This window comes from Peromyscus leucopus, chromosome 2 (genome assembly GCF_004664715.2).
Source record: "Peromyscus leucopus breed LL Stock chromosome 2, UCI_PerLeu_2.1, whole genome shotgun sequence".
NCBI classification, from domain to species: Eukaryota; Metazoa; Chordata; class Mammalia; order Rodentia; family Cricetidae; genus Peromyscus; species Peromyscus leucopus.
The window spans coordinates 130,397,519-130,409,950 of record NC_051064.1 but is presented as its reverse complement, the minus strand read 5'-3'; the positions used below and the strand labels follow the sequence as shown (position 1 = coordinate 130,409,950).

Here is a 12,432-nt window from a genome sequence, read left to right as displayed (position 1 = left end):
GGGGCCCTGCGTTTGCGCATGCTCAAGAGCGGCGCTGCCTAAAGACGCACCGCGCAAGCGCACGCATGCGGACGACGCACAGCACAGGGCGGTTGGCGACGTGATGGAGCCGGGCCTATTTCTTCACAAGGTGTCGACATTGCAGGTCGTGATGGAGCTGCTAGTACACCTCGGGTCAGGGACCGGGACCTTCGGCGTATGCAGCCGTCACATCACGTCCCTTAGCCGCACTGTACTGAAGAATGCAGGCTGGGGCGGGGTTGGGGGAAGAGCGAGCGGGAGGGTCCAGCCCAGCACTGCTCACCTCCCAGAGCTCCAAACACGGTTGTCCGTCCCTTCCCCACGACCGTGTTTTCTGTGCAGCCCCCGATGATCTCTCCAGAAACATCCAAGATCTCTCTTCTGGGCTAGAGATGTAGCTCGAGCGCTTAACTTGTATGTTCAAGGCCCTGGGTTTGATTCTCCAGCCGCCAACAACCACCAAATCGAGTGTGCGTGCCAGGATGCCCCTTTTCTTACATTTTTCTTTTGTCTGTGTGTGTGTGTTTTTTTTTTTTTTTTTTTTGGGAGAGAGAAGAATCATTTTTTTGGTGTTTTTATATAGCTGAGTTACCACTAGGTGACTGCTCTAGAGAATTGGCATCATATGTTAGACTCCACAAGCTGGTTCTTGAAACTCAAGAGGGATCCACCTGTCCCTCTTTTGGCTTTCACACAAGTAGCCTGAGGACATTTAAAAGGTCACACAGCTAACAATTGCGCACTGGGCTACAAAATCAACCAAAACATAGATGCAACCTTAGCATTCATACAACTGTGTTATACAAGAAGGGTACAATTTTCTCTGTCTATGTCAATTGTATCTCTCATGTAAACCACCTTAAGCCCCTTGTATCCGGCAACTTCATCTATGGGTCAGAACGTACACAACAAATCCGTTCGGAGGCTGAGTATGCATAAGCTAATTGTACAGGCACGATCGAGGTTAGCACCATAGCAACAACTTCAGTTGGACTGGTGCTGGACTTCCCTAAGCCCAAATATAATTTTGTCATACCGCAGCAGGTAGGTACAACACTAATGCCAACCCAGGGCGGATATGAGGGAAGGAGAAACCTGGTAACAGGGTTCTTGGGGAATGGTGAGGATTTAATTTATGGGTATGTGGTGTTTGCCTGCTGTCTTATCGAATGTGTGGTGCCGCTGGTGCCGCTGCTCATGTCAGTGTCAACTTCGTCAATCTAGGGCTGTCACCATGGCACGCATAGTCGCTACTGTCTAATACCCATTCTTTGCCCCTCGCACATGGACTGTGACTTCCTGGTCTCTCCAGATACCTATCGCCTGATGGGGCTTAGCCGCTTTGAATTCTCAATAAGCCTCTGATTTTTCACTCCAAGGCAAAAATCTCATTGTCCTGGAAAAGCAAAGAAAAGGCCAGACCCAGAGCAGAAACTATCGGACCAATGGTTATCCATCATCTGTAAGTAAATGACATTCTGAAAGGTGATGGTCATCTGTCGTTGAGAGGAGAGATTGGGTTAAAAAAAGACACGAACAGGAGGATGCACCAAGGCGTGGTTGTGAAGCCAAAAGCGAAGTCTGGCAAAGTATGGAGCACTCTGGCTTTTTACGCTGATGCAGGGCAGAGGAAACGGCTCTGATCCTAGTTCGGACCGACGGACGAAGAGATATGAGCGCAGCACTCGCTTTCCCTGGAGACAGTAGTAAGTAAAATAGGCAGGGTAACATTGCTCTAGCCGAGATCAGGCGCAAAGACCTGGATTTCGCTGGATGTGTGCGTCTGATCGATGCTACCAAGACACATAGTCACGGTGGGCAGGCACACAGAGGAGAAAGTGACACTTCCAATTCCTCACCTCACCCACCCCCCTGCGCCGAATGAGCAATAGGTGAGGAGAGAGACCTGCAGGATTGACGTGCATGGACTAGTCTTCCTCCAGTGTCTGCCTCACTTATCAACTCGATATCATCCTCTCCATTCTGCCTCCACTCTTTATTCAAAACATGGCATCACAGATAATGCGGACTGTACCTAGAGCCTAAACAAGGAGTCGTAAGGTCCAGGGAATATCTCGTCATATGTTCTCTGGCCTACAGTGTCATTATCGTGTGGGTAATATGAGACATGTGATCACATTACTCGGCTCAATAGATAAGCCTCGATCTAGGGAGTAGGAGCACTGAGCATGAACGATCTTGTTACTTCTGAGGACAGGTGGCTAGGTGGGAAGTCCTTAGGCTGCCTCGAGCGCCCCTTCGCCTTGAGTCGCATTAAGATTTTGTCTATTCCTTCTCTCTGCGTAGAGTGCATAAATCCGAACTCACAATCACCTGGAGCAGTGAGACCGATCCCAGAAAGCAAGCCCTACGACCTCTGAAAGTAAGAACAAGCCTAACAAAGTGCCTGGACAGCCCCCTTCAGGGTTCAGGCCCTGTGCGAAGGCCGGTTAGCAGTCAAGCTGCCGTCTTTCCAGCTGATCAAGTTGCTGTGAGACAGGACGCATCAGGTAAGAGACCACACCAATCAGATGACGCCTGCCACGAGGGCTACGGACAATCCCGAGCCGGCAAGAATCCCCAACAGACTAGTGGATACAAACCTGCAAATTATACATTGGCAAGCAGTACAAGATTTGGGCCAAGGGCAGGGAACTATGCTGCCATTCAGGGAGAAGTGCCCTGGAGAGCTACAAGCTGCCACTACGCAGCATATATATGAATTGGATGCCCCACATGGGCATGCTGAGCCATGGGACAGCAGGTACACAAACAGCACGAGCCAAGACGCCAATGGACTAGGAGTGGATTCAGTTGAAGAACGCTCTTAAGGCATTGGATAGAACCTGGCTCGATGTCCGCTCATTGGACGCATACCTGTTAGTTTTGTCGCTCATATTTTAGCAAGGACAAGAACCCAGTGAGAGGTGTATTCGCCACTAAACATACTAGGCTACCTTTGGAAGAAGGACAAACACTGTTTCTGGTACACAATAGGTGAGCACGAGACACACTCAAAAGGAGGCTGGGCAAGACACTCGTAATCCCATTGTTCACGGGCCCCTGGGTGACTCACTGATTCGCACTTGAGGGAACAGTACTAAGCCAGGAAGCCTCACAGCAACATGTTCTCAGATGGATAAGGGCTGACTAGCGCACAAAATGGTAAAGCACCAAACCTCAGTAGTTGGCTTGGAGCACTTCACAGAAAGAGATACACGATGGGAATACAACTGTGGATGGAACGTTGGCAAGGACTGCTGGACAGTATTTTCTTCAGAGAGGAAACTAATAGCCCATCGCTGTTAACTAACGAACCACATAGGAACGAAGCAGCAACCACTCGCATGTTTTTCCAATTATAGAGGAGTCTCAATGGAAACTAACTACTTGAGCCTTAGTAGGAGGATGGGAAAAACGGGAGGAACTCTGCTATGGAGAATGAAAAGATTCTCGGGAAGAACTTGTCTTCAGCTACAAGACAAAGCCTCAGAACTGGAGGTGCCGATATGGAGCCCATGGACAAAGCAGGACCAATCCAGTCGTCATAAACCTGTGGGAGAAAGACAGTGGTGGGAGTGAGAATAGGTTTCCGCAATTAAGGGTTGTGATTCTGTTGTGGAAAGGGTAGATATACAGAGGGGTACTTGTGAGTAAAACACCTCTTTTGGATCTTTGACCCTTGTTCTTGTGATCCATTGTAAGACAGTATATGAGCCTGGGAAATAGGATACCGTCATGGCGCTCAAGGATTGGATTGAGTTGTGTCCAGTAACTGTACGCCACGTGAAAGATGGAAGGCATGCCCTTAAGATGTTATACCTCTGCCTGTGGCTTATCACAGAATCACCATTCCATGGGTAAGTAAGGTGGGAAGGATCATAGAGAAATATATAGTTTTCACATTTGAGTGCTCTATAGCAACACTAGTGGCATTGCATTTCTCCTTTTTTGGTTTTGTTTTGGTTTTTTTTCAAAGACGGGTTTCTCTGTAATAGTTTGAGAGGTAGAGCAACCTCGAGTCTGTGGAACTCCCAACTCTGTAGATCAGAAAAAAGTATTGGCCCATCAAACCAAAACTTCGCAGAGAATCCGCCTGCCTCTGCCTGCCCGAGTGCTGGGATTAAAAAGGCGTGTGCCCCCACTCACACCTTTTTTTGTTTGTTTGTTGGTTGGTTGGGCTTACTTGTATACTCTTTTGTTTTTTGTTTTTTCCAAGAAGGGTTTCTCTTAGCCCTGGCTGTCCTGAAACTCGGCTTTGGGGCCCACGACATAGTTTGGGTTTTCTGTAATCTTTACTGGTTGATTATGGACCACACAGGTTTTGGGGCTTGGTTCGTTTCACTCACCATGCAACATCATACACCCAAAGCCAGCTAAGCGCAGCGAATATGTCCATCATGACGCTCTCAGCACCGTTAGCCATCCTTGGGGGAACAGCCTCAGGCTGATCAACTCCCCTAGGGTTCCTCGTGTTTTGGTTCAGAAAGGAGACCCAAGGACTGTACTGGATGAGAGCCTTGAGGACATGCTGTGATGGGGAATACCTACTGTCCTCTGCACCAACTGTTTTTTTCACCTAAGATCTCTACTCCTCTGTTCACATGTGTAAAGTAGTGGAGGGTGCATCTCAGGGCTGGAAAGAACAAAGACTCACAGTTGTACTGGTTCGATTTGCCTATACACAACAAGGGCCAGCGGTAACTGATTGCCACACAGGGCATACATGGCAAGCACAAATGAAAAAAAGTGATTCCTATCTACCCTGCTCATTGTAGGGAATCACACTCATCAAAAACAGTGCAGAATTCTGATCACCAAATTTTCACTGCATTCAGACACAAAAATGCGTCACTGTTACCACAGGTGCTGTTAGAAACACTCTGCCTGGACAAGAAGAGCGCAAGGACCCTCCACCTCGAGATGTCTCAAGGCAACAGATCCCAGCCCGGCTTAAGTTGCTTGGTAAGCTGACTCAGTGCGTTCTCGTAAGGGGAGATGTATAGCACCAACTCTATGTAGCTAAAAATGAATGTCAACCATGTGAATGAATGTCTAGTGTGGTGCTTAATTGCAGTAACACAGAGGGCGCTATCGCTACCTCTTCTCTCACCCGTGGTGCCTACCTGCCATGCTGGTTAGTGTGAACATGTATCCATTCTTTCCCTGTCCGTGCTCCAGCTTAAAAACTCCTTCTGTCCTTTCTTCCTTCCTTCCTTCCTTCCTTCCTTCCTTCCTCGCTTCCTTCCTTCCTTCCTTCCTTCCTTCCTTTCTTTTCTTCTTCTTTCTTTCCTCCTTCCTCCCTCCTCCCTCGCCACCATGGAGGGCTTTCAATTTATGAGGTGACCATCCAAAGTGGTGCAAGGCCTCCCAACCTGGCTGTACGTGCCATCTACTCCACCAACTGTTGTGACGGCCCACCTTCGTCACTGACGCTGGCTGAACTTACAGAATGGAGGGCCAGTACGTGCTGCTGGCTTTGAACGATTCCACAGGAGCTCCAGTGAGTGGGTCGGGGGAAGGCCACAGTGCCTGAGGGATGGCTGGGGGCAGTAGTGCATCCGAACTTAAACAATCCTCAAGTTTGATCAGCATATCTGGGACCTGAGGAGCTGTGCCTCTGAAGGGTAGGGCAACAGTGGCGAAACTCCTGCCCATGAGGCTATCATGGTCAGGGAGGGTGGCTTGCACTATACTTCAGCTCTTGCATTCCTGTCTCAATCTTTCTTAGCAGCTAACCGCCGTACACAACGCAGGACTTAAGCCTGTGGGGATACAGTTCTTTGCACGTAGAAACTGTTATTTAGCAGAATTATTTTTCACTTCCCTTCCACCCCCACCCTATCCATTCCCCTGGCCTCTGCCTCCCAAGACAGGGTTTTTTCCTTTCCCTTCTTCTCCTCTTTTTCTTCGGCTTTTGCCTTCCTCCCTCTTGGGGTGGTTGGCATTAGCCCCTGAGCCGTTTAGATACCCTGGAACAACACTTTTGGGGAGGTAGACCAGTTTGGTTGGCTTTCACAAACAGTGAGGATGGTCGCCATGGCTCTGCCTTCCAAGTGCGGGATATAAAGGACAATCATTCCTGACACTCAGAAGCTAACTACTCTCATAATCATCTTGATATATCTGGTCGGCAAACAACCTAGCCAAAAGGATTTTATTTTTCTGTTTCTGAGGGTTCTTGCCGGTGCTTATAGTAAGTGCCACTGTCCATGCCTGCTGCCCTTAGAAATAGCACAAGAAGTGGGTGCCAAAGCCCCTGACCGAGTTAAGGGATGGTGGTGAGCCCCTGATGAAGTAGGTGTACGGAGCGATAACAGGAATCAGGACCCACAGTGTTCATCTGCAGGACAGCAGAGTGCCGACATCTTCGCGCTTGATGCCTCCTCGCCAGCCTTTAATCTTTGTTGTGTGTGTGTGTGTGTTGTGTGTGTGTGTGTGTGTGTGGGGTGTGGTGTACACAAGTGTGGGAGCTATCAGGCGTCTGATCCCTGGACCTGAGTTTTACAGCTGATTGTGGGTACAGGAGATAACTTCAGATCTCTTTGGGAGAGCAGTAAGTAATCTTAACTGGTTAGCTAAACCTCCAGCCCTTTAATCTCTGTGTGTGTGTGTGTGTGTGGTGTGTGTGGTGTGTTGTGTGATGGCAGGTGGTGTGTGTGTGTGTGTGGTGTGTGGTGTGTGTGTGATGCAGTGTGGCTATGTGGTGGTGTGTGATGGCAGGTGTGTGTGTGTGTTAGTGGATGTGGTGTGTGTGTCGCTGATGAAAGGTTGTGTTTCGTGTCGTGTTGTGAGTGGGGGGTCCTTTGTAGATGGTCTCTTCTGGCAAACCGGATTTAATTGTGGTTTAATGTGTCTTCTTAACAACTAATATGAGATTATCATATATGCCAATATGCAGATTCTCATGGGGGCGGGGCGGGGGGCAGCATAAAAGGACACGGGGGCGTGGTATTGGGTCCGTGGAGGTGGGCGGGTGGTATCTGTTGACTGCTGTGAGGTCAATTTCTGAAGGTCATACGCAAAGGCCAATTTCTGTCATGTTCGAGTACATTGTTATCTCCTCTTTTTTCCTGCTTGTCTGGCTCCTGTCCGGAGAGTGGGGCAGGGGGAACATGTTTCAGCAGGAGGGGTGGGGGGCCGGGGGATGCGGGGATGTTCCATGTACAGGGGGGTTTCTTGGAATTCCTGGTCATTGCAGAGGGAGGGGGGGGGGGCTGACAAGATTCTGGCTCTGTGAACCAGCACAAACCAGCCTAGAAGGGGAGAGAGGAGTGGGGCGGTACACAGGGGGTGTAAGCATTCTTCAGGTAAACCCTGGTGGGCGGAGTGAGGCGGTGTCGGTCTGGAGGGGGGGGGGGAATTTCTTCTTCTATTTGGCTCCTTCTACTCTGTCCATTATTCAGGCAGCTCATATTAATTTAATGCGTAACAATTGCTTATCTTGTTGGTATTTTCTCCGCGGGGGGCTCTAGGGGGGGGGTGCTGTGACATATTTTATGGGAGAGGAGTTTCAACTAATAGTTATGTTTTTGAGCATTACTGAAAGGATTGTGAATCAGGGAGGTGTGGTGCTATTGTGTGTTGTGTGTGTGGTGTGTGTGATGGCAGGTGTGGGTGTGTGTGTGTGTGGTGGTGTGGTGTGGTGGTGTGTGTGTGTGGTGTGGTGGGGTGGTGGTGTGTGTGTGTGTGTGGTGTGGATGGCAGGTGTGTGGTGTGTGTGTGGTGTGTGGATGGCAGGTGTGTGTGTGTGGTGTGTGTGTGTGGTGTGTGTGTGATGGGGGTGGGGGGGGGTGTGTGTGTGTGTGTGTGTGTGATGGCAGGTGTGTGTGTGTGTGTGTGTGTGTGTGTGTGTGATGGCAGGTGTGCACAGGGCAGGAAACACCCCCAGAGTTGCTACCCTCCTGCGACGTGGCTCTACGGCGGTCAGGCTTTGGCAGCCCAGGGCCTTTGCCTGCTGAGCCGTCTCTGCAGCCCTGAGAGTGTTTAGTCCTTGCCGTCACCATCACCAAACACTGAAACCGGCCACCACTTCCTCCCTGCTGTATTCAGCGTCTGAAACTCCTGTTAGACTAGGCTCATCTCTTTCTGCAAGATTAGACTGTCCTCCAAAGTGGAAGAAAACTGACCTGAGCTTCCAACCCAGGCCTAGCTTCCAAGTCCTGCCTGAGCACCCTGCTGGGGGAGTTCACCACAAGGAAGGAACATGGCGTCTGGACTTAGTCACTTCCTGTGGGATTCTGAATAAGTCACTTCTTTGACTTTCATACGAAATGAAAAGAAAATCACCCTCATGAATGGGGAACTTCTGGACTATAGTAAGATACTGAAGGCTTGCCCTCCGCCTTCAACAATGTGGTGCACCTAAAAGCCACATGGCTTTATAACCAGACTCAGTTCTCTGAGATCCTAAGGCAAGTTCATATTTCCACATGTTCCCTGTGGCGCCGCCTTATCCAGCATCGAGCAGAGGCGGATCTCTGTGATTCGAGGCAGCTGGCTACCAAGTGAGTCAGAAAGAAAAGACACAGAGATGTCTCGAAACCAGTGAGGAGGGACACTTAGGGTGCTGGGCAGCTACTGGAAGATGACTTCATCCTAGAGAGAGAGGATAGTCAGCCTAGAGTTTGAGATGCTTGGCTACAGAAAGCATGAAGACATGATTGTTTGGTGGTGATGATGGGATAGGAGACCAAATAAGATTTTGGAGTCAGGCTGGTGTCTGCATGGGAGGTGGAGATGGTGGGTCACAAGTTGAAGGTCATCTTCAGTTACACACTGTAGAGGCTAGCCTGGACTACTTGGGAAACTCCACTGTCTCATCTCAGTCTCACTTGGGAGTGCTAGATCTTTTTCTTTTTCCTTTTCTCTTTGTAGCCCTGGTTGTCTTGGAATCACTCTGTACACCAGACTGGTCTTGAACTCAGAGATCAGCCTGCCTCTGCCTCCCAAATGCTGGGACTAAAGGCGTGTGCCACCAACAGTAGGCCCAGCCTTAGGAGTGCCACCACACACACACACACATCCCATCTCATTAGTCAGAGAAAAGTTCAACCCGCAGAGTGGTCTCCTCAGACTAGCCCTGCAGTGATGGGATCTTGGCTGTGATGGGCATAAGCCTGGCTAGCCCGGTTCCGACTCCCTCGGGTGACCTGGGTCCTCTCTGTCCTTTCAGCTACTTGCCTCCTGGAAGGAAACCCCCGGGTGGGAAGAGCAGCCATCAACATGTAAGTCCAGGGGAGACTCCACGGCTCTGTCCTCCATCCCATTCCTCTTAGGACAAGTGTCCTGGGGGCAGCAGGAATTGTGGAGTCTGGGGCACACCACCCCCATTCCAGAACCTGCTGCTGTCCTGGGTCAGCCCCTGCTTCTAACTAATCCCAGGCCACAGTCCTCAAAGGAAAGGGTAAGTTGTGAAACATGAAGCCAAAGGACAGGAGTTGTGTGACTCAGGGGGTACCCTCCAGAGAGGTGTGAGCAGACTCACCCCTGCTCCCTCGCTCTCCTGCACAACCAGACTCACCCCTGCTCCCTCGCTCTCCTGCACAAGTTTGGTTCCTGCCTGCTCACCCCATGTTCTTATAACCAGCCAGTCCCAACCAAAGTCCTGGACTTTCTCCTGACTTGGATTTCAGGAGCCTTTCATGTCTCACCGCCCATGTGATGGGGCCTTTGGACAGTGGCTGCCAGCAGATGCCCCCTGCTATATCCAGTGAGTGCCAGCATCAGGGAGTGGGGGTATGGATTTGTGCCTCAGTGAGACCAAGAAAATGGCAGTGGGTTTTTCCAGGAGCCCCATGACAAGTGGGAAGATTAAAATCCCATCATCTAAGTGGTTCCTATGCCCCTTTCACATGTAGAGTCTTGGAGACCCATCCCCTACCGGGCTGTTCTTTGTCTCAGTGTGTTCAGGAATGGGGACCTACAAAGTCCCCCCTTTGGTCTGAAGCTGCCCCAGACTGTCATCCAGGACTGGGAAATGGTGCTGAAGCTGCTGACCGAGAAGGTCAAGTTACAGAGTGGGGCGGTACACCAGTGAGTAAAAGGACAAAGGAAGGCATGTTCTCTCCAGCAGGACTGCCTCCTGTGCCTCAGGGGAGGGCTTTCCTGGCCCAGGTTAACATTGCCCAGAGGACCAAAGTCAGAGGGTCCCCCAAAGGAGCTGTACCTACCTCAGCGCCTGCTGGGTAGAGAGCAGCCTGTTATCTGACCTCCTCCCAGACTCTGCACCCTCAAGGGGCTCCCGCTGTCAGCAGGGGCTGCTCTGGTGAGTGGCCATCACTACGTGGCAGTTGGAGAAGAGGCGTTCAAAGCCCTCCCCTACATGGAGCTGCTGGTGCCCAGCCCCGCTCTGGCCAGGGGCTGCTGGTATGTTTGAGGTGGAGGGTCGCAGGGCACAGCAGAGGAAGTGCTCTCTGGCCTGGGGGCTAGGACTGTGTTCTCCTCTGCCCACTACACTACAAACCTTCCTTTCACTGCAGGTATCCTCCAGGCCGGAAGTCTGAGTGCCACAGGCGGAGGGTAGGTGATGGTGGGACAGGGGAGTGACTCGCTGGGGATTCTGGCCTCACCCCATCCTGGGAAGCAGTGATTTCCCTTTCTTGGGGTAGGAACTGAAGCTCACAAGCATAAACAAGACTCATTCAGGGTGACAGTTATCGAGTGGCACATGCCATGCCAACTGCCTCCCCACAGGGTGGCTGTGGGAACTGGCTGCTTGGCGTAGCAGGGCCCAGGGGAACCTCCATTCTCCCAGAGGAGCCAATGAGCGTGTGGCACCGTTTCACTGGCATCTTTGGATGCCAGCATCAACTGGATAGACTCGCCTACAGGAACAAAGGCAGGCGGGAAGGATGCAGACTCAGCGTGCACAGGCAGCAGGGCACACTGGGGAGCTGGAGACTGTAAGCAGTCTACAGACGGGGTTCTCACTCGGGGTCCCTTCTGTAGGCCCAGGGCCACAAGGCCCAGGCAGCCCTGTCTTCTGCAAAGGAACCTGGACAAACTGAGCCCTCCACTTTGTATGTCAGAACCCAGCAGTCTGTCCAGCCACCAAGCAAGCCTTTTCCTCTCTCACATCCATCAGGTGAGGGCTCCGGGGCTGGGCCCTTCACATCACTCCCCTGTGCTCGCTCACATATGCTAGGGAGGCATGGGAGCTCAGGTCAGTCATCAACACAGGATGGTCTTGCTACTGCAGGGGGATGTCTGCGGGGAGAACGCTTCAACAGAGCTCCACGCCACTCTTCTGTTCGACTTTATTTTTGTTGGAGCCTAGCTTTACGCTGAGCTTCCTCAGCCCATAGGGACTTACATAAACAGAAAAGACAATGCTTAAACCATAAGGTCCAGAGGTGGGACTCAGAGCTGGGAGCTAAAGGCTGGCCTCTAACTTCCCTGCCATCCTCTGAGGTGTTGGAGAACGTGGGACAAGGCTCAGGGGAAGGAACTGGGGGAGCAGGTGAAGGCACCGAAGGCTGTGGACCCCCTCAGCCTGGACATCGACCAATGCTGCCTCCTTGTTAGGGGTTAAGGGAGTTGACGAGGCTTCCCATCCAAGGAAGGAAACAGCCGGGGCTCAGGAAGTGGCTGATGACGAGAACACCTGCACAGAAGAGCCTGTGGATCAGGTAAGCCCATCAGCTTGGGACACCTTACCCTGAGATGGGCAGGGGTCTGAGCTAAAGTCGGGGCTCCCAGGACACCACGTTCCCAGTGACTGAGCGGATCAAAATCTGAAAGCCTGTCTTCTTGTTTCCTGATTCCCAAGACCTAATTTCCAGCCTCCTTTCCTGGGTTGGGGGCCTCTGGCAGTGGATACAAACTGGGCATCCACATGGCTCTGTATGTCTCCACATGTCCACCAGAGGGCAGCAGAGACGGTGGAAGAGGCCTTATCCCCCAACACCCGCCGGGGCCTGTAGCTGTCTGTCCTCAAGCTCAGCCCATGCTGGTCCACCACCTTCAGTGCCAGGAGCTCCAGACAGAAACTGAGGACAACCACTCCCAACTACCCCGCCCCAGCTTTCAGCAGCCTGTTCCTGAGAAACCATGATTCACAGGGCTCCTCACAGGAGGTATGGCCTCCTCAGCCCTTCCCCATTCATAAGCCTAGCAAGTTCTGTGGAGGCTACTTCCTTATGAGATTCCCTGCAGAGAAAGGCACTGCAGACTGGGTTTAGGAGAAGGCTTGTCGCAATAAAGTAATATTTGCTGAGCTTTGTTTGCTGCAGATTTATTGAAAGCTGCTACTGGCCAGGTGTTTGCTGCAGCTTGGCGCACAGCTGTCTGCTCACTTGAGGGATTGGCAGGTGAGCATTTCTGCCCAGGGCCGGCTCATTTTTCTCTCATCTGCATTCTGCTGTAACCACTCTCCCTGAGTTCCACCCCAAGTCAGCCAAGAGACCGTAG

At 51.4% G+C, this 12,432-nt stretch overlaps 1 protein-coding gene across 1 annotated transcript; it reads left to right on the top strand.

Annotated features, from left to right (window-relative positions):
- Positions 1-9,125: 9,125 nt before the first annotated feature.
- Positions 9,126-12,238, top strand: Dcdc2b (doublecortin domain containing 2B). Its single transcript, XM_037202960.1, has 5 exons — positions 9,126-10,389; positions 10,503-10,542; positions 10,972-11,107; positions 11,548-11,651; positions 11,889-12,238. Exons 1-5 carry the CDS (start codon positions 10,346-10,348, stop codon positions 11,943-11,945), a joined length of 381 nt encoding a protein of 126 aa, XP_037058855.1. The 5' UTR covers positions 9,126-10,345; the 3' UTR covers positions 11,946-12,238.
- The last annotated feature ends 194 nt before the right edge of the window (positions 12,239-12,432 follow it).